This window comes from Centroberyx gerrardi, chromosome 24 (assembly GCF_048128805.1).
Source record: "Centroberyx gerrardi isolate f3 chromosome 24, fCenGer3.hap1.cur.20231027, whole genome shotgun sequence".
NCBI lineage: Eukaryota > Metazoa > Chordata > Actinopteri > Beryciformes > Berycidae > Centroberyx > Centroberyx gerrardi.
The window spans coordinates 4,706,616-4,727,315 of record NC_136020.1 but is presented as its reverse complement, the minus strand read 5'-3'; the positions used below and the strand labels follow the sequence as shown (position 1 = coordinate 4,727,315).

General features: G+C 41.5%; 3 protein-coding genes across 4 annotated transcripts; 1 reads left to right on the top strand and 2 right to left on the bottom strand.

Moving 5' to 3' along the window:
* Positions 1-118: 118 nt before the first annotated feature.
* Positions 119-8,024, bottom strand: tmem243b (transmembrane protein 243, mitochondrial b). Its single transcript, XM_071904359.2, has 6 exons — positions 7,921-8,024; positions 4,900-5,187; positions 4,271-4,321; positions 2,753-2,857; positions 1,798-2,445; positions 119-1,749 (listed from the first exon to the last, which is right to left on the bottom strand). The coding sequence occupies exons 2-5, from the start codon at positions 4,975-4,977 to the stop codon at positions 2,326-2,328; spliced, it is 354 nt and encodes a 117-aa protein (XP_071760460.1). The 5' UTR covers positions 4,978-5,187; positions 7,921-8,024; the 3' UTR covers positions 119-1,749; positions 1,798-2,325.
* A 1,246-nt stretch (positions 8,025-9,270) lies between these two features.
* meig1 (meiosis/spermiogenesis associated 1) lies at positions 9,271-11,814 on the bottom strand. The gene is made up of 3 exons (XM_071904360.2): positions 11,804-11,814; positions 9,591-9,747; positions 9,271-9,399 (listed from the first exon to the last, which is right to left on the bottom strand). Exons 2-3 carry the CDS (start codon positions 9,738-9,740, stop codon positions 9,271-9,273), a joined length of 279 nt encoding a protein of 92 aa, XP_071760461.2. The 5' UTR covers positions 9,741-9,747; positions 11,804-11,814.
* A 202-nt stretch (positions 11,815-12,016) lies between these two features.
* dclre1c (DNA cross-link repair 1C, PSO2 homolog (S. cerevisiae)) lies at positions 12,017-19,445 on the top strand. Of its 2 annotated transcripts, XM_071904357.2 has the most exons (15): positions 12,017-12,354; positions 12,543-12,594; positions 12,703-12,787; positions 12,926-12,985; positions 13,407-13,462; positions 13,722-13,823; positions 14,018-14,090; positions 14,293-14,433; positions 14,535-14,636; positions 14,865-15,001; positions 15,082-15,136; positions 15,565-15,653; positions 16,411-16,508; positions 17,308-17,397; positions 17,536-19,445. In XM_071904357.2, the coding sequence occupies exons 1-15, from the start codon at positions 12,246-12,248 to the stop codon at positions 18,375-18,377; spliced, it is 2,091 nt and encodes a 696-aa protein (XP_071760458.1). In that variant the 5' UTR covers positions 12,017-12,245; the 3' UTR covers positions 18,378-19,445. The 2 variants fall into 2 exon arrangements, with proteins under 2 accessions (XP_071760458.1, XP_078138333.1); XM_078282207.1 differs by lacking the exons at positions 12,017-12,354; positions 12,543-12,594; positions 12,703-12,787 and having other exon boundaries at positions 12,980-13,006.
* The last annotated feature ends 1,255 nt before the right edge of the window (positions 19,446-20,700 follow it).

Below are 20,700 nucleotides of genomic sequence, written 5' to 3'. Positions count from 1 at the left end.
ACACCGAATAAAGCATCATATTATCAACTGCTTTATTCATCATGTAAAGTAGCAGCAGCTGGTTTGGTTTGTTTTTGCTGTCATGCAGTGAACACAGAGGAAAAAAGGGAAGAGGCAGTCAGGGTACAGATTGTTTATTCCATAAAATATTATTAAATAAAAAAGCAACACATGGCTTTGACAATCCTAAGGTCGTGGCAAGGAGATCTCATCTCAGTGAAGGCGGGGCTTGGTTTCCCGCAGTGTTTCTCAGCACTAAGCTCTCTGTCAGTTTGCTTACCATAGCCTTCAGTTACAAGGCCAGCTAGGGGTCGCTCATGATGTCAGTCATAACATTACTGTGAATTTCATTAAGAATCTACTGCGTCTCAATTAGTGGGGATGGGACGCTCCTCTCTGTTGCAGCCACACTGATAAAACACATGTATTTTTACATAAGAATCTTGCTGTGGCTGGTTAGTACTGAATCTGCTTGATTTAAAGGAACTGGGACACTTCAAGACATCATGATGAAAATGCCGGTGTGTTGTCAAACTCGCCCGACATCAGCGCTGAGATGCTTTTGGAAACCAAGCCCAGCTCTACCCTTTCTCTATTGGCATGTTGTGGGTGTGTTCCAAGTTGCCTACAGTAAAGCAACCCTACATAGACAACAAGAGGCTGTTTGCCCAATTTCTATCCTCAATTTACAAAATCCTGTTTCACATATTGAGTTTACTGATCTAAACAGGCCTACTACCGAACCTTCTAATCATTATGATTCTCATTCCTGATGTCAGAACACATTTTTGTAACCAAGCTAAGAGCTACTTCTTAACGCTACAAACATTGAGAAACCCAGCTCAGATGTGTAAATGGCAGGACAAGTGCAAAATTTAGATCACAGACACATCAATATGATATAGAGATCGATACAGATCCGTATAACAGATCTGTTGTGTTGTACAGCTTCAGTGTAAGCCACCTGGAATGCTCCCATTCGTCTTCATTGGTGCTGCAGCTGGCCTGAGTGAACGAGTGTGTGTGTGTGTGTGTGTGTGTGTGTGTGTGTGTGTGTGTGTGTGTGTGTGTGTGTGTGTGTGTGTGTGTGTGTGTGTGTGTGTGTGTGTGTGTGTGTGTGTGTGCGCAAGCGCGTATGGCTTCGACAAAACTGGAATTCGGCTCCGCTTAGTGCAAGCGTTGGCAGTCGACGTAATTCCACGTTAAAATCAGTTTGGACGATTATTATAAAAAAAATCCTCTTGGCTTGACTTTGATTCGGAAAATTAATTAAACCCCCCCCCCCCCCCAACCATGACGATCAGATAAGCTGAAAGAGCAGGAAAGTAGAAGAAGTGGTGACAGACAGAAAAAAAACAAAAAAACTGTTACATACATTTGCCACAAAACCCCAATGCTGCCTGTGCTATTGCTGTGTGTGAGCTAGTGTGTAAAGTCTACAGTACTTCACTCAGTGTGTTTACATGCACAGTATTCTAGCTCATAGCTCACATCCTGGTTAAAGGAAAAATCCACTCTAAAACACTCTTTAACGCTGTTACAAAAAAACAGCTACTCTGGGGGTTGTCCAAAGGCATTCTGGGAAACGTAGGAAATCACTAACTGAAGTAGAAGTAGACGAGGCAGGTTGAAATCACAAAATAACTCCAGGAATGCACTAAACTGACCAGACTGATGATATCTAACAGTGTTAACAGTATGTAAAGGGGGATTTTTCCTTTAAGGTCTTAATCAGCTGTTAATATGCATCTTCATAGCAATTCAATCCCAAATAAAAACAATATTCCGAATATTAACGTGGGAACAGAGCTTCTTACTGACAGTAAACATGATCAAGGTGTATACACGCCTCATTACCTTAACGCATTTCTCATACTAAGGATATGAGCTGGTTATTGTAAACAGGATATGACTGTGTATAGTAATATTTGTGCATGTAAACACACTTCTTCGCCCAAATCCCCATCCAGCAGTGTGTCCGCAGGCCGATGCGCGGCCTCTTTGCATCATGATAGGATAGATTTCTACGCCATGTGAACCGGCACCAACAAGTCCCGTTATCTCCGATCCCACTGGAACCATCAAGTCTCTTTATGGTTTGGTCCGACTGGTGGAAAGTCCTTGGTACGCAAAAAAATGCATTCGAGTTAGTGTGTGTGTCTTTTTGTTTTGGTCGCGTTGGTAAAAGTGTGTTTCGTTCATCGTCGCGTTCCTCCTTCCGCGTCGTTTCTCCTCTCTCACGTTGCGTGTGTTTGTCAGTGTATGTGTTTCCGTCTGTCAAGGCCATGTCTTCCCTTCTTCTTCTTCTTCTTCCTGTGACGTCGTCTACGTGACGTCGTGGAAGTAGAGGTTGGCACATAGACACAGCAGCACGACGGACGCCAGCATGTAGTAGATCAGATTCCTGAACTTGGGCTCCAGGTCGCCCTGCCGGTACCAGAATATCTGGAGGAGGGGAGGGGAGGGGAAGGGAGGGGGGGAAGGGAGGGGAGGAAGGGAGGGGAGGGAGGGAGGGAGAGAGATCCAATCAAAACAGCACATTAGAATCAGTTCAGGTAAAGGTCTTCCCATAGACAACCAGTGTAGTATTGATCAATTCTACAATAGATATGTAATCAATCAAACTGCATCATATCCATCATATCAGAGGTGGACAACACTGACTGGACCAGATCTGATTTTTAACAAAAGGCCTATATCAGCTCCATATATCCGTCTGTCATTAACACTACCCAGTGTGTGTGTGTCTTACCAGCACTATGGTGGATCCGCAGGCTAGCAGGATACACACAGCGAAGAAGACATTGAGTGGTCTCGGAGGCATCGAGGGGAACACAAACGAACTGATCACAGTCACCTAGAAGACACATCAGAGACTCAGTCACAAATATGTCCAAGTTTTCCTAAAAAATATTTGTACACTACGAAAGGTCATGAATGGGATATATAGCCAACAATTCACCCATTTTATGTTCAATATAAAAGCTGCCTAAGTTTCTTCAAGACATCTTTCCTTTTCCTTGCTAATCTAATAAATGAGCTCAATGAATAAAATCCTTTTAAAAGGAAAGAGTGACAGATAATGCCAGTGCCAAAGGCACTAACAGTGGAGACAGTCACAATGTTAAAGGAGAAGTAAAAACAACACAGTTATTGTTCCAGCCGTCAACACCCTGTTCCTCTTGGGCTGGCAGCCAAAGAAATGCTTTACATACAGTAGACATCGTGCTTTTTATAGACTGGGGCAGGGATTTACAACTGGCCTGCCATGGCACAAAGGTGTACCATGACATTTGACTCTAATCAGTTTCTGCAGGTTTCAGAAAGAGACAATGAAGACCTTTTTAATGCTACCTGGTATTGAATTCAAGACCAATTTAACAACCAGAATAAAGAAACAAAGCTGGAAAAACCTGCTTATTTCTCACTGAACATAGCTGAAAGGTATGAAACTATAAATGGGCAGTCTAAGATAAACGACACCAGGAAATTAATTGTTAAGGCACATTAAGTCCAATTGTGTTCATTCAAAACAAACCGGCACATATATGATCATGAAATTTGTTATTTGGGTTACTGTTCCTTCAAAGCAGCCTATTTGATTGACCACAGCTAATGAAAGCTATGAAACTATAAATAGGCCGCATAAGAATAAGGACAACAGGAAATTAATTGTTAAGGGACATGAAGTCCAGCTGTGCTTAGTAGAGCAGATATGATGCATATTGTACTATAAACCCTGTTCTGGATTCATCTAAGAGTGGACAAAGAAACCTGTCATGGTGACATGGTGAAAAATAACTAACCGCATTCCAATTAAGAAGCTTATAATATTGCATTTTCCTCCAAGTTCATCCAGTTCAGAACGTTTCCAGTAACTCATTGCTGGTGCTCCTGCATGATCGTATACTGAGCATACAAAATATTAGGACTGCTGCTCTTTCCATGAAATACAGTGACCAGGTGAAAGCTATGATCCCAGATTTCACCTATCAAATCCACTTCAATCATTAAAGAGGAGATGTAGATGAAGTGGAGGAGACAGGTTAAAGAAGGATTTTAAGAATTTAAAGAATAGAATCTTAGAATCTTTGCTGGTTGAAAACTACAATGACAAGAAACACCAGGTTTGAACATCAGCTTTATGCATCAAAGCATCCAATATGAATCTAAAAGAAAGAAGTACTAGGATGGCATTTGTGCATTTTGTGCGAGAGGTGGCCAACCATGCACCATGGAAAACCTCGTCCAGGAGTTGTTTAGTACTTACTAGAACAACCAGAGACGTGAATCCCCCCACAGCGAGGTTGATGATTCGATCCTGCGGAGAGGAGTTCAACACATCAGCTCAGACACAACAACATATTTCTAGACTTATCTTACTCCTTCTCATACGCTCACTGAAAACCACATTCACTAGATAAAGACCAGTACACTTTCTCTCTTTCACACACACCATACCGGAAGTATGAACACATAATTTCTTTAACTCACACACTTCTCCCAGGGTCTCCTTGTACACATGCAGCCTGGGGTTAAGACTGATATATGGGGCTGGTATTGGTCTTTTATTAAAAATCACACATCAGCCAGTGTCTCATTATTATTTTTTGTTGTTGTTGTTATTATGATCACATCCTTGATTTCAATGGAGAGTTTTAGTGTCCCATGATGGTCTAAATGCCGTTTCAGAAGCTTTTCCACCCTGACAAGAATACAATTCTGGGGAAAACAGTTGAATACTTGAAATTTTTAGGAATTTTTGGCATGAGAATGGTGAAATTTATGTTGAATTTTGGCACAAAATATCAGCCGTGTGTGTGTTTGTATGTGTGCAAGTAGGCCCTGTGTGTTTCAGCTAGTGTTTGACCCATACACACACTCCACCCAGGCTCCTACCCGTGCCGAGGTCTCCCCGAACAGAGGCCTGTTGTCCAGGCCGCTGGTGCCATAGGTCCGGGTGGTGAAGTCATCCATGGCCGGCTCGGTAGACGCGCAGACAGCACCGACTGCTCGCCGCTCAGCAGCGCTGCCTCATGGACAACTAGCTCGGCAGCCGCTGCTGCATGCTAGCTAGCTCGCTCCCAGCTCCCTCCCTCCACAGTCTCGGGGAAGGTGTCGGTGTCAGCAGGCTGCTGGGGGCATTATGCTGGGTGGACCGCCAGCCAGGTGGGCTAGTTCCTGTACCTGTTGAGCACAAGACAGGATTACACTGTTGATGGGCAGCACTCCCAGCAACACGCAATAAAGTGAAATGGGTCAAAGATACTAACATTTCATGACTACAAAAAAATGTATGAGGCCGCCGGTCGTATTTTCAGAGCGGCCAATGAGTAATTTTGAAGAACTGAGAAACAAAAAGTCATTAAAATCCTTTTTGAATCAGTTTTATGGTTGTTTCAATTCTTGTCCAATGCAGTACTACGACCAGCAGCATGTTTTACTGACCCCAGGACTAATAGCCGTCTACAAAACAAGCAATATTCTAATTAAATGTACTAATTTTAACCTTGAGTGAGTGACAGTCGGTTTTAGCCTGGTACCATAGACACTTCTGTATTTTCAATGGTCTGAAATCACGTGAAAATGCATAGATTTGTGTCAAAAAACGCAAAAACATTTTTTACCGCTGTTGGCTCTAAATTGGATAACAATTATGGTGAAAGCATTGAACCACTGGTCCCATAGTGATTGTAAGGGGAGAGATTGTGAGTCACAGTTTCACTAGCAGTGGGTGTTTTCTCACTATGGCGGCAAACTGCAGCTGAATAAAACCCAGGAAAACAAAGAAGAGATTTTTGCTGTCGTTTCTTCTGTTTCACTTCCTCTATGCTTCAGGTGTAACACAACCACAGAGAGTCAAGTTCCAAGAAAGAATATAAGTGATGATGACTGTTTGATAGGAGGGGGAGCTCAAATCAGAACAAAACCCACCTTCTCCATACTGATCCATTAAAATCTTTCTGGTCAAGCAGTCTGGTTAAGACTAGGCTACAGCCCTCATTTCCAAAACTAAAACCCAACCAAATCAGTGCTTTCCAAGGCCATCAGAGCTTACTTCCTCCAGCTTACTTTCCAAAACCCCCTTCCTAATCAGTCATGCAGCAGAGGTAGCAGCCAGCTGGGGATGTCTGCCCACTTGTATCTGCTGTACATTCAATGCCCATTAACCTAAGAAGCCTAATTGTTTACTAAAAGCAAATCTGAAGTATCCAACATATTGTACATATGTATTCCAATATATAAAAGGGATCTGAGCTAGTTCCAATGGTGTCTGATGGCTGAATGTGTTCTAGGTAATAGAAAAACTACTTCCCAAACCTATGTTCCCTGGCTTCCCCAGAGAAAATTTATCAAATCCCCGACTTTCTCTGTCTGGAATACACCTGTCACTAATCCATGATATTCCAGGAATTCCATAACCAGTGGGAAACCTGGTTAACAGAGCTGGGGGCATTTCATCAGCTCATATGTAGACTATTAGATTATGGCATAACGGCAACTTTAAAACATTGGTTGTGGATTTGTTTGTTTTCCGAGAGGGTTACAAGACTGGGGTAAATAGGACTGAGTGTGAGTTTTCAGTAATTCTGTGTTTTTTCTTGCAGTGTGGGCAACTTTCCAAGTGTGGGCGGCACCATGAAAGCAGGGGAAACACCTCAAGAAAGGATTAGAGAAATACTTCTCTCAGAGCACAATTTCACAACATCACCCCATGCAGATTTAACCAACCATTTTCAGAAAGAGGCCAGTTGTGGTTGCTGCTTCCTTTCTGGGTCAGAAGCCAGCGGGAAGGGAAATAAAACCCTCACAGAGCTTTCTCAGCAGAAAGCACAGTGGAAAACAAGAGCCTCATTATAGCTAGCATAAAACTGGCCGAAAGCTACATTCCACTGGAGCCTTGTGATTCACTAGGCTTCTTAAAACGGACCCCCCGACTTAACCAAGCTAAGAAGAAAAATATCTGGTTCACGTGTAAGCCATCAGAACATCGGTGTAATGCTACCTAGCTAACCTTGGTAAAAAAGAAAAATGTAGACCAGAGCGCCGATACGTGATGTCACGCCAAACTCCATTATGAAATCTGGCAACGGGTCATTCCTGGTACAACATGACTTAAGTAGACCTTTAATGAATCGTTTAGTGTCTTCTGGTATATTCGGCATGCGTGTTTCAGCAAGCAGCACTGATTTCAATAAAATCACAACTTTTAGAACTGATTCAGTTCTTATTCCCAGAATTTTCTTCCACCTGTAGTGCGCGGTAGCGAGCAGTGTGGATCAGTAATAAAATTGAGATTTTACTGAAAAAAGTGCCACTTGTTAAATCACTTGTATGCCGAATTTACCAAAAGAGCCTAACGATTCGTAAAAAGGCTTAAGTCATGCTTTACCAGGTGTGTGCGTGAGCCCACACATCTTTAGCAGATATCGGACCACAGGAGCACAACAGCTGACTGCTCATGACCAACACGATCGATAAAGTGGGCCAACTTGTGACAGCTGACAAGTCGTGACCACATCCAACTGCTGTCTTACAAATTAGCTTGATTGGTAGATAGCTTATCTTGCTCACGAAAGCTAGCGTTAGCTAAATATCATTAACTTTGTCCAAACAGCCAGTTAGCTGTGTATGCCACAGTGTAAAGTCACCTTAACCATACCTGGGCCCCTGGGGAGTAAAATAAAAAGGCCTCTCTTATCTTTTCAATCATCTATAATATTAGGTAGTTACCAAATTACGACTACTAACGATAACACTTGCTACCCTAACTAACATTGCCCGTTACAAGGCCAACGCTAGTAAAACAGGTTGGCTTGCTAACGTAGCTAAGCTAACTATTTAGACAGCTCCAGAATATCAACACATTTTGCCAAACCAAGCTAGCTAGATGACAAACCATTGTTTCAACTAACTCACCGAGTCGATCCTCTGGATTTACTTCCAAACTTGCCTCATAAAACCCGTGTTGAGTCCACTGGAAACATAACTTCAGAATAGACGAGCAATAGCGTCAAGTATACATTAAAGGGAATGAGCCGGGTAGCTCCTTGGTAGCTTCAAGCAGTTAAAGGCGAGTTCAATTACTGTTGGGCCGACTATAGCTAGGCTTGGTAAGTCAAGTGCACTACGATACGTGCTTCTCTCTTGGGTGGAGATAAGAAAATATATTGAGTCATTTTATGCGGCATGTACCTTTACTGATATGCAAGGCTACATTATATTGCCAGATTTTTTTTTGTCACAAATATACCAACAATTTTTCAAGAATAATAAGCCATTTGAAAAAATAAATAATAATAAAAAATTGGAAAAAGTGACCATTACAAGTGTTTACAATTGCAATTGTTTCACTCACCTGCTTAATGCTGTGGTGTAGGGTGCAGTTTTTTCTGTTTAGTAGCATGGGATCACTCTCTCACTCAGCCAACTTAATGACTTGCCCCAGCGTTACACAATGGCATTCTAATGACTAGTCAATAAGCATAAATATCTTATTACAGAATAGGCTATGTTCTCAATCCATGGGACAAAGCTGAGATGTGAGAGCCTGTGGGGTCATAACACACTGCAGCTGGTGTAATCCCACCCCTCATGCTGCCATCACATGAGCAGAGTGTGACAGGCAGGCCCGGCTCTTAATCCCAACAAAAGGAAAATTCAGTCACATTTATTCAACAAGTGATAAATGTTACAGTGAACAGGCATTAAAGCTCTGCAGAGAAAATCCAGTGCTAAAGGAAAAACAGCAGTCCTTAGTTATTGCAATGATGTCATGAGGTTGGAGGAATTTTTCCATTCTTGCAGTTTATCTCAGTGAAACTTGTTCAGTGCTGCTAGGAATAGACTAACACTATTTATTCATTGAACTGGTCATTTTAAAGAGACAGTTCACCCTAAAATAAAGCCCCCGTAGTCCAGAAAAGCATTAAATGATAATGACTGAATTTTAATTTTGGGGTGAACTATTCCTTTAAAAACAAAAACATGCAGCGAAAGAAAACATGTTCATTCTGCAGAAAAGAAAATCCATTGATCCAGTTGCTGAATAAGGCCTCGGAAATCAAGCTCAGATTTCAAATTCAAACTTCCTTTATTGCAAATGAGAGAGGGGCCACATGTCATGTTTCTTTCAAAATAAGAGTTCATCAAGGGAGGGTGGGTCTGGGCCTGTTGTGTGTGTGTTGGCAGACAATGGCTGTATGATAATAATTCATGTGATGATGCGGCTCTCTCTTCTGTGGACGGGAACCCAGAGTCGTGGACATCTTAGTAGGAATAGACCTTGACCTTATGGACTTCTTTGTCCTGGCATTCCCTGTTCCTGCTGTAGTAGTAAAACGTGTTGTCTCGACGCTGGAGCTTCTTCACAAAGCCAGTCTCTGGCCATTTGTCGATCTGAGACAGAGAGACAGAAACAGAGACAAAGACAGACATGATAAATAAATGCCTGCTACAAGGACAGTGCCACTATAACAAATAGCTTTGCAGACTGGTTCAACAATGCAAATTGTTGGATAAAAGAAGCTAAAAACAGTGATCCTATCCCAGAATCAGTAACACAACTACAACCGGATTAGTGCATTTACCACAGCCACTTGTTTGATTTGTCTGTACTCCAGTTCGTCTCTGTAGCCGGCCTGCTGGAACCTGTACAGGTTTTCCACCTCGGCCGTCCAGCCCGTGGCTCTGCTCATGGACTTTGGCGTGGAGTTGCTGTCGTGGATGGCCCACAACATAGTGGCACTGCTGGGAAGATGACACAGAATCTTTTTTTTAACTTTTGGTTAAGAGGACCCAAAATGGATCGCAGACTGGTTTCTGGTTAGTGCCCACATGACAAGAATTGCAACATGCTTTCATTAGGCTTGGGTCCCTTGCAACCCTGCAGTCACAGACTCATCGGTTACACTGAAAAAACTCAAGATCTGATGGAGATGTAGATATCCTTCAAAAAGAATAGACAAAAGTTCTATTTTACCCTCATGAATTCTGTATATTCATTGAATATTTAAGAATACAGCTGAAATGATATGGTTTATTGCCATAACACCAGGTGAGCATCATTAATCAGGTCAAACTCCCCCCCACTTTTTACCCAGTGTTAACTTTTTATTTATTTTATTTTATTGATGTTTATTGAGGTTGCGTCCTCCCCACTTCCCTGGTCCGCGGTGTCCTGCACAATGGGTTTTGGAGTATACTAGGCGTTTTGTTTTCAGTGGCTCTTGCGCTGGAAATTTTAGCTTGACCTGGCAACCCTGTCCTGTTACTCAAGACTGTCCCTGCTGATTCATTTGCCGTCTTTTGGATCCCCATCCATTACGAAAAGGATGAAAGATAATGACGATGTGAGTCAGTGAGTGAGCACTACTTTGGATTTGGAACAGACAAGTGGCTAAACTAGTCAGCCTCCCAACAAAACAGAGAGGGGGAGAGAGAGAGAGAGAGGGGGGGGGGGGGGGGGGGGAGAAAGTGAGAGAGAAAGACAAGACTTACCAGGCTAGAGAGACACACACCAGGAGAGACACCATAAAATACCATAAAAGATTACCAGTGTATTCTTTAATATCCCATCACTATTCAAGAGCTAAAACAAAAACTGAAGACTCTTAAAAATGGAAAGACCAGTGGAATTGATAATATTAAAAGTCCTCAGTCCTCAACTCCAGGTTGCTCTAGTTAAACTGTTCAACCTAGTTCTAAGAAGTGGAAATTTCCCTGTGATCTGGAACAGAGGTATTATCACACCCATATTTAAAAATATGGGTGTGATCACAATATGGGTGTTATCACACCCATATTTTTAAATATGGGTGTGATAATATCCACATTTTTAAATATGAGTGTGATAATACCTCTTCCAGATCGCACCCATATTTTAAAATATGGGTGTGTGTGATCATATCCATATTTTTTAAATATGGGTGTGATAATACCTCTGTTCCAGATCACACCCATATTTAAAAATGGAAATAAATTTCACCCCAGCAATTATAGGGGAATCTGCATCAATGGTAATCTAGGTAAAGATTTTTTTGCAGCATATTAAATAACAGATTATTGTCATATACTGTATGATTGAGCAAAACGCTATCAAAAAGTCAAATTGGTTTCTTACCCAAACATCAAACTTCAGACCATATTTATACCCTTCATACACTTATTAATAATTATGTCCACCTCAAAACCAAGGAAAGATACTGTATTTGCATGCTGAAAAAGCCCTTTTTTGGCACAAATTCCCAACTTCTCCAAAGTGGCATTGGTGGCAAAGTTTACTACAACAAAACCAACAAAACATTTTACCATGTAAAATCAGAGTTATTCCTAAAATTTAAGATTAATTGCAAATGAGATTCCGCTAAAATACATGGCAATGTCACAGACCAGTCCCTTTATGTATCAATATAGCCTAATAAACGGTAGTTCACCAGTGTGTGTGTGGGTGTAGCCTATATTTTCTTGGAAGGACTGACCAAATCCCGATGTTGGTCCCCCCCACCTGTCACACCGAATTTGCACCCATGAGAGAGGACGCTAAAAAATCGCAAAAGATCCTACGTCAAACTAACTTTCTCGATAAGCAATGACAGTTTCAAGTGTCAGATTTTTTTTTTCTTTTTTATTGAGTGCCGTGCGTTCTCTCCATAGAAGACAGAAGGGAACGTAGGTTAAGTTATAGGCTGCACAGACCTACAGTTACCTCTGCTTTTAGTAACTTGTACTCAAATTGAATGCCTAAATTCACAATACATTTCCTCATTCATTTCAGTTAATTAATTAAAGTTAACCTACTTACAGCTCTTTTGGACTCTAGCTACTTCACAAGGCTTTCCAGCTTGTACTTGGCTGTGATGTTGTCGCTTGTCTTCGGTTGCCGGGTAACCGTCAACTTTCTTCTTCTACGCCGGAGGACAGACGTTGCTGACAGTAGATGGCGCCAAACAACTTGGCAGCCGAACAAAGAAGAAAACAGCCGACAAATAAGGAAGTGGACTGGGAAGGAGCGAAGGCTAATCTAATGCACCAATAAACTGGATGCGAACCGCCGTAAAACAAGAAGAAGAAGAAGAAGAAGAAGAAGAAGAAGAAGAAGAAGAAGGAGAAGGAGAAGAAGGAGGAGGAGGAGGGGGCTTTCAAACCACTGTTGTTTTATTGTTAGAAGATGCTCGAACCCTGAAGCCTTGTAGAAAAGGTCATGTTTACTTCTAGAAGATAGCGACAAAACATTAAGTTGAAAAATGAGTTCGTTTGCAGGGCGTATGAAGGAGTATCCCACCATTTCGCTGGACCGCTTCGACAGGGAGAATTTACATGCCCGGGCATACTTTCTCTCCCACTGTCATAAAGGTGAGTTAGCTTGCTAGCTACCGAAGCTTACTACAAGAACAGCTATCAGCCCATATAAATATGAGTGGTATTGGTAATAAACTATTTTCATCATTTATAGAGCCTTGTCGGTTTGACAGGCGTGTCTTTCCTCGCTGTTTATCTGTCTGTGTCTGTTATGTGTGATGGTGTGTTATTATTCTCAACAGATCACATGAAAGGACTGAAAGGACCTCTGTTGAAGAGGAAACTGAAATTCAGGTGAGGAGAGTTACAGATATAGTCAACGGCAATAATATTCATCATATACTGACTTTGCTAAGTGTGTGTGTGTGTGTGTGTGTTTATGTGTGTGTGTCTTGGTTCCAGTCTCACAGTCAAGCTGTACTGTTCCTTCGTGACCAAAGAGCTTCTGCTGAGCAATCCCAAGTATGCATTCTGGGAGGAATACATAGTAAGTCCCCAACATAACGGTCATTTGAATTGTTTATGCTGTAGATGGCATTGGCTTTGAGTGATTATTATGAGTATTATTTACTGAAATTAGATTAGCCTATAATTGTTTTCTCTCCTGTTGAATGATCTGCTACAGGTTCCTTTGGAGCTGGAGAGCCCGACTCAGATTTCACTGGTGGACGAGGTGTCAGGAGAGGTAAACAACTGATGATTTCAGGTTAGGTTATTTCAGTCAAGTTGCCAGCGGGTTGGGTTTTGTGTGAGAATGGGGGGTCGAATGACTAAACTAAAACTCTGTCTAGTAAATGTGTTGCTTGTGTGGGTCCATGTGACTTTTGTTTACAAGCCCTGGTTGGCCTGTAATTGGACCTTTAAACAAACTAGCTGTGATTGTACCTGAAGTTCATGTCATGTACTCATGATGCCATGCTTTTGGATCTGGCTTTCAGCCTGTGTTGCCAGTTCTCCCCTTTCTATCTTTCTCCCTGATTTCCAGCCTCTTGACTCTTGAACAAAGCATAAGTCAGGAATGTAGATGTAGATTTAGCTTGTCAGTTGCATATGCTGTAAGAGTAGACTATACATTTTTGTCCTCCTGTCTGGTGTTTGTGTCACAGAAAGAAGAGGTCGTCATCACTCTGCTACCAGCAGGTCACTGTCCAGGCTCTGTCATGTGAGTCAAACTATTCTCAAAGTCTTCCTGAGTTTGTATGACTGCTTGGTGCTCGGCGCTCATTGCTGTGGTGTTTCTGCACTGCTCTTCCCAGAGATCACCTGTCAATCAAACAGTGTGGCCAGCACTGTGACGTCTTTTTTCCATGGATTTTCTGTTGATGCAGTTTGAGTTTCTCTCTTCTTAGTCTGTTCAGCCATGGTGGCTATCACTGCTCATGCTAACTACCCAGTTCTTGTGTGTGTGTGTATGTGTGTAGGTTCCTGATTGAAGGGTCCCAAGGTAATGTGTTGTATACAGGGGACTTCAGGTTGGCGGAGGGAGACGCCTCACGGATAGAACTACTGCACTCTGGCAGCAGGTTGGTTACCGCTGTACATCTCTACTGCCTACTACTTACTGATGAGAATGGTAACGCTCAGGAATATTTAGTTCTTTTGCGAGGAAGCCGTGTTTCACAGGTTTTCCAGGTTTTGAAATTGCATGTATGAACGCTCTATCTGTCTGTCTGTTTCTCTTGCTTCCTCACACTGTTGTCTGCTGTCTCCCACACAGAGTGAAAGATATTCAGAGTGTGTATCTGGACTCCACTTTCTATGACCCGCGCTTCTACCAAATTCCCAGTCGGGTAGGTAAAGCATTTTTTCCAGGATTCCCACTGGTACTGGAATTCCTGGAATATCATGGAGGTAGTTATGGAAAGTCATGGAAACGTTATTGAATTTTACATCAATAAGGTGTTGTGTTATCCCATGTGTGCTTGTGCATGTAATTCTGACAGTAATTGATTATACAGGATGTGTTTCTGGTGTGTGTGTGTGTGTGTGTAGGAGGTGTGTTTGAGTGGTATTGGAGAGCTGGTCGGGAACTGGATCAGTCGGAGCGTCTACCATGTTGTCTGGCTCAACTGTAAAGCTGCCTATGGATACGAATACCTGTTTACCAACCTGGGGGAAGAGTTCAACACACAGGTAACACACACACACACACACACACTGCTGGACACATATATGAACAAACACACGTGTGAATGATTCCCGCTGAATGTGATTGTGTGTTTGTTCTTTCCTAGATCCACGTCAAAAGTCTGGCTATGTTTAAGAAGATGCCCGAGATCCTGAGCTACGTGACGACCGACCGCAACACACAGATCCATGCCTGTCGACACCCCAAGGTCCCACGTGACCACACACACACTCTCACACACACACACACACATACACACACAGTCATAAAATTTAAAAATTGTGTTTTCAAGGCCTGGATAACTTCTCGGAAATGGTACACATACACATTTATACATAAAACATTCAACGTGAAATTTGAATCCATGTTGAAGGATACCACAAACTGATCCATGATTTGTGTGTGTGTGTGTGTGTTTGTGTGTGTGCGTGTGCAGGATGAGGAGTATTTCCGTGGCAACAGGCTGCCATGTGGCTGTTCGGCCTCTGACGGGACTCCTCTTCGCATCATCAGCATCAAACCGTCCACCATGTGGTTCGGAGAGAGAAGCAAGAAAAGCAACGTTGTGGTCAAGTGAGAGCGTGAACAGAAGTCATAAACATTTGTATAAATTATATCTATAATGTTTTAATGAATATGCTATTTGTTTCCAGAACAGGAGCCAGTTCCTATAGAGCCTGCTTCAGCTTCCACTCCTCCTACACTGAGGTACTTTTACATTGTTATACTCAATAATACTTATACTTGTTATAAGTATATAACAAGTATACTTGTTATACTAATAATGGGGTACCATTACATTTAATGAAGTACTATTAAATTGTTACATTCAGCACTGGTTATTATTAGTTATTAGCCCAGAGTTATATGACTACGGTTAGACTGATATATCAGATTGCTGATATATGAGGCTGATATTGGGTTTTTATTGAAAACCAGATCTGGTCCAGTCAGTGTGTATTGTTGACACTGCTAATTCTAATCAAGGTGATCCTATGCATTCAATCCTTCCTTCCTTCCTTCATGTATTTTAAACAGTTGAAAGATGCTGTAAATGCATCTTTAAACAAATAGATATTATTTATTTATCCATCCATCCATCTATTGATGCTGTCAAGGTTCCTCTACATTTTCAGATTAAAGACTTCCTGTCCTACCTGCAGCCGGTCAACATCTACCCCAGTGTTATCCCTCTTGGCCGGACACTGACTGACGTTACAGAGTTGTGAGTCAACTTATATTCACTTTCATTTCATTTATTCTACAAAACCAACTTCTCCTTGATGGATAATAAAGTCTTCATTCTACTATCACTACTGAGTCCCCAAGCTAAGCCAAATAAAAGCTGGAAGGGATAAAGAAAGCAAAAAACAAAATGAAATCAGAATCGGTGAGAAAGTATTTGCTTCTTGGTTCCAGGATTACAAATGAGCATACAGTAATAATGCAAGAGTGAGATTTTCCTTTTTTTTCTGTATTTCACATTCTTGGACACATATTTCTTCTTTCCCCCTTTTTTAGACATTTAGTAGCTGAAATTTGACCATTTTCATGCTTCAGTTTTATTCTTGTCAGGGTGGAAAAGCCTCTGAAATGTTTTTTAGACCATCATGGGACACTAAAACTCTCCACTGCCCACTCAGTGGTAGAGGAAACTTCATTGGTTTCTACATTAGGCCTTTAAACGAGGAATTCATTTACAAATGCATAATTCAATGATTAAATGAATAAATAAAATGTGCAAAGAAAATAGCATTCCATGTCAGGTTTTCCAGGTTTTTCTGTAGCTGTGGTCAGGGAGGAACCTCCATCTTATCAGCGGTGGATGACATGACTGGCCAATATCCGATATTTAATAAAGGGCCAATGTCGACCAGATATATAAACACGTGCGCATGTCTGTATCGTTGCTATGACAACCAATGTTGTAATGACAACAAATTATTATACTGTCTATCTGGTCCGGTTTGTCTCTCGTCCAGGTTGAAGCCCATGTGCAGGAACCAGTCTGAACGAGCAGCGTTCATATACAAACCACTGGGAATACTCAAACGCACCAGGGAGGAGCGACCTACATGTGGTGAGACACACACACACACACTTACTTACACACAGGTGCCTTCAACGTATATATCTGAACTGCAGCGTTTCCTCTGTAATTTTCTGCAGCTGTGGTGCTTTGGGGCATAATTCTAGTTTTGTCCCATATCTGTCACTGTTTGGGTCTGAGTTATGTTCCAAGTTGAGGTTGTAGAAATAAAAATGTTTTTTAATCATAATAAAATCATTGCTACTAAAACATGTGAACTACACTTATTTTAGTTTTAGGTGATATTACATTTTATTTATCCCTAAGGTGTTTTGTCTGTCTATATTTTTTGTAATTCTAACCCTTATCCTAAGTCAAATTTTAACACATTTTTTATAACATCCACAAACGTTTTTGGACTTTTTTGTTTTTTCTATTCTAATTGGCACACATAGAGCCCACATGACAGTTAACCTCAAATAGCATTTGCAAATATTTTTATGGTATGCTGGTGGTAGATGGATGGATACAAACCAAATAGTTTTGACAATTATAGTAAATTGCTTGAGATGACGATTTCCTATACTTCAGACTGGCATTATAATCAATTCAGGTTAAGGGCTTCCCATAGACAACCAGTGTAAGCAGTGTGGTATTGGTCAATTCTATAATAAATATGTAATCAAACAAACTGCATCATATCAGAGATGGGTGACACTGAGTGGCACATATTTGACTTTTAATAAAAGGTCAATATCAGCTCAATAAATAGGCAAACCGATGTATCTTTTTAACCGTAGTCAGCATACCTAATTTAAATATTTAACCGACTATTTTCTGTTGTATTCAGATTCAGACAGCGATGACGGGCTGTTTGATGGGCTGGACCTGGCACCAGTGAGGAAGAAGATGGTGTTGAACCAGGAAGAAAAAAATCATGGTGCATAAATACTTTTACTTAGTATTTTTACGTTTTTTCTGCCATTATTTCTTGCTATTTTCTGTCTTGTCCCTATCGAATCCTTGATATCTATTGGTTATCATTTACTAAACTATTTTTTTTCTCTGTTGATCCTAGTGCAAGTCCAGAATCCTCTGACAACAGCGCCCCCTACGCCTGCGGAGGAGCCTTTACCTCTGACAGTGACAGTCACACAGTCCACTGCAGCCAACTACATGGACTGCACCGAGTCCAACGACGAAGAGGAGGATGACGACGAGGATCAGCAGGAGGAGGAGGAGACAGAAAACCCTATGAAGATCGAGGGAAACGGGGAGGCGAAAGCAAAAAGGCAGGAGGTGAATGAGCCGAAAAAGGAGGAATGCGAGAGGAAAAGAGCGATGGGGAAAAAGAAGACGGAGGGAGGTGGAGACGAAGAGAGGAAGGAGCCTCTGACCGGTTCTTCTAACGCTCCGGCATGGGAGGACTTCTTCACCGTGGAGATGCTGCCTGACAGCCAGAACAGCCACAATAGCCAATCACAGTCCTGCTGCTCTCTCACAAGTCCCTCCCCTTCCAGAATGACCGGCTCTCAAACCCCGGAGCTGTTTAGCGACGACGATGACGAAGATGACAATGAAGAAAAACTCAGTTCATCCCAGTCTACCTCTCTGTCCAACCACGCCTCGCTTGACCAAGAGTCGTCCTTATCTGACACGTTGATCCTCCAACCAGAGCAGAGGAGGCGGGAACACGGACAGCTAAGGACCAATAGCGCGTCTCCGAAGAAGGAGAGCGGCGACCGGAGCCCCCAATCGGAGCCGGGGGAGCTGTCGGCGTCTCAGGTGTCGTCGGACTTCGACATTCCCTGCACGCCGGAGTCGAAGACGCCGCAACCTGATGAGCTGTCACAGCTGTACCGGAAGTTGGCTTCAGGAGAGGAGGTGGTCATCAGAAAAGGAAGTCAGGGCTCCATGTGACTGAGAGGAATATTCAAGGGATACATCACGTTTTTGTCGATTAATAATTGTTGCATCGTGAGAGAGTTCACACTGCGTTCACACTGTGAGCAACTTGGTGGATGTGCGACGCTCTATTCCGACCAATTGTGGGCGGGGCCAGAGGCTCCGATTGCATCTGTGTAGCGGTCTGCAGCTACAAAGTTCCGAACAGGCAAATCTGACCGAACCAATCAAATCGATGCAAAACAATGTCTCTCTATCAAGCAGGCTCTTGATTGGCTGCCTGTCACGCTGCTCTACACAAAGCAGCAGCGTCCAAACCTCTGCAAACTTTGGCAAATTTCTATGAAAAATGTATGTTCATTATTTTGTCCTGTAAAAATAATTCTTGCCTGGTATATATTTTGAGTTTAATTTCAGATGCTGATCGCTCAGCTCTATAGTAAAGGAACAGACTTCCAGTGCACTCATAATGTGCTTATAATACCTTACAATGCCTTATAAGCGAGAACAAGTACAGTGCTACCTGTTACTTCTCTCATACCTGACATGTACTCATGATAGTATGTGGACTGTCATTCCAGCTGCATGTCAGCTCCAGCTTCAGTCTAACCTCCTAACCACACAAACCTCAGTACAAAGCAACACTCATTCCATTCCAGTGCACTTTCAGTTTATTTGCGCCCTACATGGAGCTTGTATTAACGCACCTGTGCACTTCGTGGTCGCCGTTCCCTTTGTTCTGCACTTTCCTTTATTGTGATCTAGATTAACTTTTGTATCGTAGCAGAACTTTTGTTTCTTCAACCAGACCTGGACAACAAAATGAACTGAATACTGCCAAATGAAAACCTTGTTTCACTTCTTATTTTCCAGTTGGTGGCCATGTACATTTAAGATTAAAAAAATTTGAAAGGGTTTCATGGGATGAAGAATCAGAACCTTCTCAGAACATAAAGGACCATGTTGAGTAACCAGAGCGACCAAGGACAAAAGAAGGAAAACAGCAAGTGTGGAGTCATGAGGTTATTCACACAGCAGCAAGATGTTTTCATATGTTTGAATAAAACATGAAGTCTTAATTTAGTGCAACTTTGAGAGGATGTTTTTTAAGTGTTGACATGTTAAATGAGGTACAATATTTGAAACCAATTTAGCCTTATCAAATAATCAACTTTTTGAGAGTTGAGAGAAACTGGCAGATTTTCTCAATGGCACAATACATTTTTGAAATTATACAATGTTTTTAAATGAGTGTCATGAAAATGATTCCTGAGTCAACAAAACTACAAATTACATATCAAGGGCCTTCAGTTCCTGAGAAAAATCACCAAATCCAAGTTACTAAATTACTACAATCAGCTTGACGTAAACCATTCTATGTTCACAGTTTGCAGATTACAGTGTCAGTTCCCTGCTCTAAGAAGTTGCAACAAATCAATTGCATCATTAATACATCAAATTTGGTCTTAGAAATTTGTGCTAATAGAAATCTACATCAGTTATTATTTGTAAAACCTGAACTTTAGTTGAAGAAGCTCCCATAAAAAATACATCTTGGTCAAAGTCACCTAAGTCTACTTTAGGCAAGGGTGGTAACAAATTATAATATTATTTAATTGTTATCTATACAGATTTGAACAGCTGGATAGGAGAGTTGCTATCTTATGATCTAGGAAACTATCACTTATTAAAAGTTACTTGAGTTATGTTTGCTATTTGAAATAGAGTGGTAAGCTTTTTCCTCTTCTGTTGTGTGACACAAGTAGAGCAGCAGCTGGACTGTGCTGCCTGTCTGGATGGTTGGGCTGCTTTTTGACAAAAAGAAGGAAAAGAAAAAAATCACTAAATTTGTAAGTACTTATATTTCCATTCAAATATTTTTGTTGATTCAAATTTCAATGACTGATGAATAAAAACTGGTTAACCTGTTTTCATTCATGGGTTCTAATATATGGTGGGAATGGATTATGGATACCAAACACATCTGATTCCACCTGTTCAGTTTGTGCCAGATCTGGTCAGAAAATCAATTTTTGCATGTATGTGTGCATCTAGCCATAATTGATCTTATTGCCTTTACTTTGGTTGGAACTCTGTTGGTGAAAATAGTCAACAGCAGCCGTGCATTACAAAAAAAAAATCTTTATTTCTAATTTCTAGTCACAGACGCTTGAGTGGTTTAGTACACAAACACACACAAAACACACAGAGGCATGAAGAAAGAAATAAAAAAAAAATCTGTGACACACATTTAACATTCAGTTTTTAAACTGGCATGAATTCCTTGTTTGTCCTGATATTCCTGAGTGCTTGTTGGTTTGGTCTGGGTTTCAGTGGA

Bases quoted from the DNA above. Each gene is read 5' to 3' on its own strand.
- tmem243b (XM_071904359.2), bottom strand. From the start codon at position 4,977: ATGGATGACTTCACCACCCGGACCTATGGCACCAGCGGCCTGGACAAC. The intron at 2,858-4,270 runs GTAAGTACTAAA...TGTGTCTTCTAG, and splicing joins TCACGTCTCTGGTTGTTCTA to GTGACTGTGATCAGTTCGTT. The intron at 2,446-2,752 runs GTAAGACACACA...CCCCTCCTCCAG, and splicing joins GCGGATCCACCATAGTGCTG to ATATTCTGGTACCGGCAGGG.
- meig1 (XM_071904360.2), bottom strand. From the start codon at position 9,740: ATGTTGTGGGCCATCCACGACAGCAACTCCACGCCAAAGTCCATGAGC. The intron at 9,400-9,590 runs GTAAATGCACTA...TCTCTGTCTCAG, and splicing joins AAATCAAACAAGTGGCTGTG to ATCGACAAATGGCCAGAGAC.
- dclre1c (XM_071904357.2), top strand. From the start codon at position 12,246: ATGAGTTCGTTTGCAGGGCGTATGAAGGAGTATCCCACCATTTCGCTG. The intron at 14,091-14,292 runs GTAGGTAAAGCA...GTGTGTGTGTAG, and splicing joins TCTACCAAATTCCCAGTCGG to GAGGTGTGTTTGAGTGGTAT. The intron at 15,654-16,410 runs GTGAGTCAACTT...TCTCTCGTCCAG, and splicing joins CTGACTGACGTTACAGAGTT to GTTGAAGCCCATGTGCAGGA.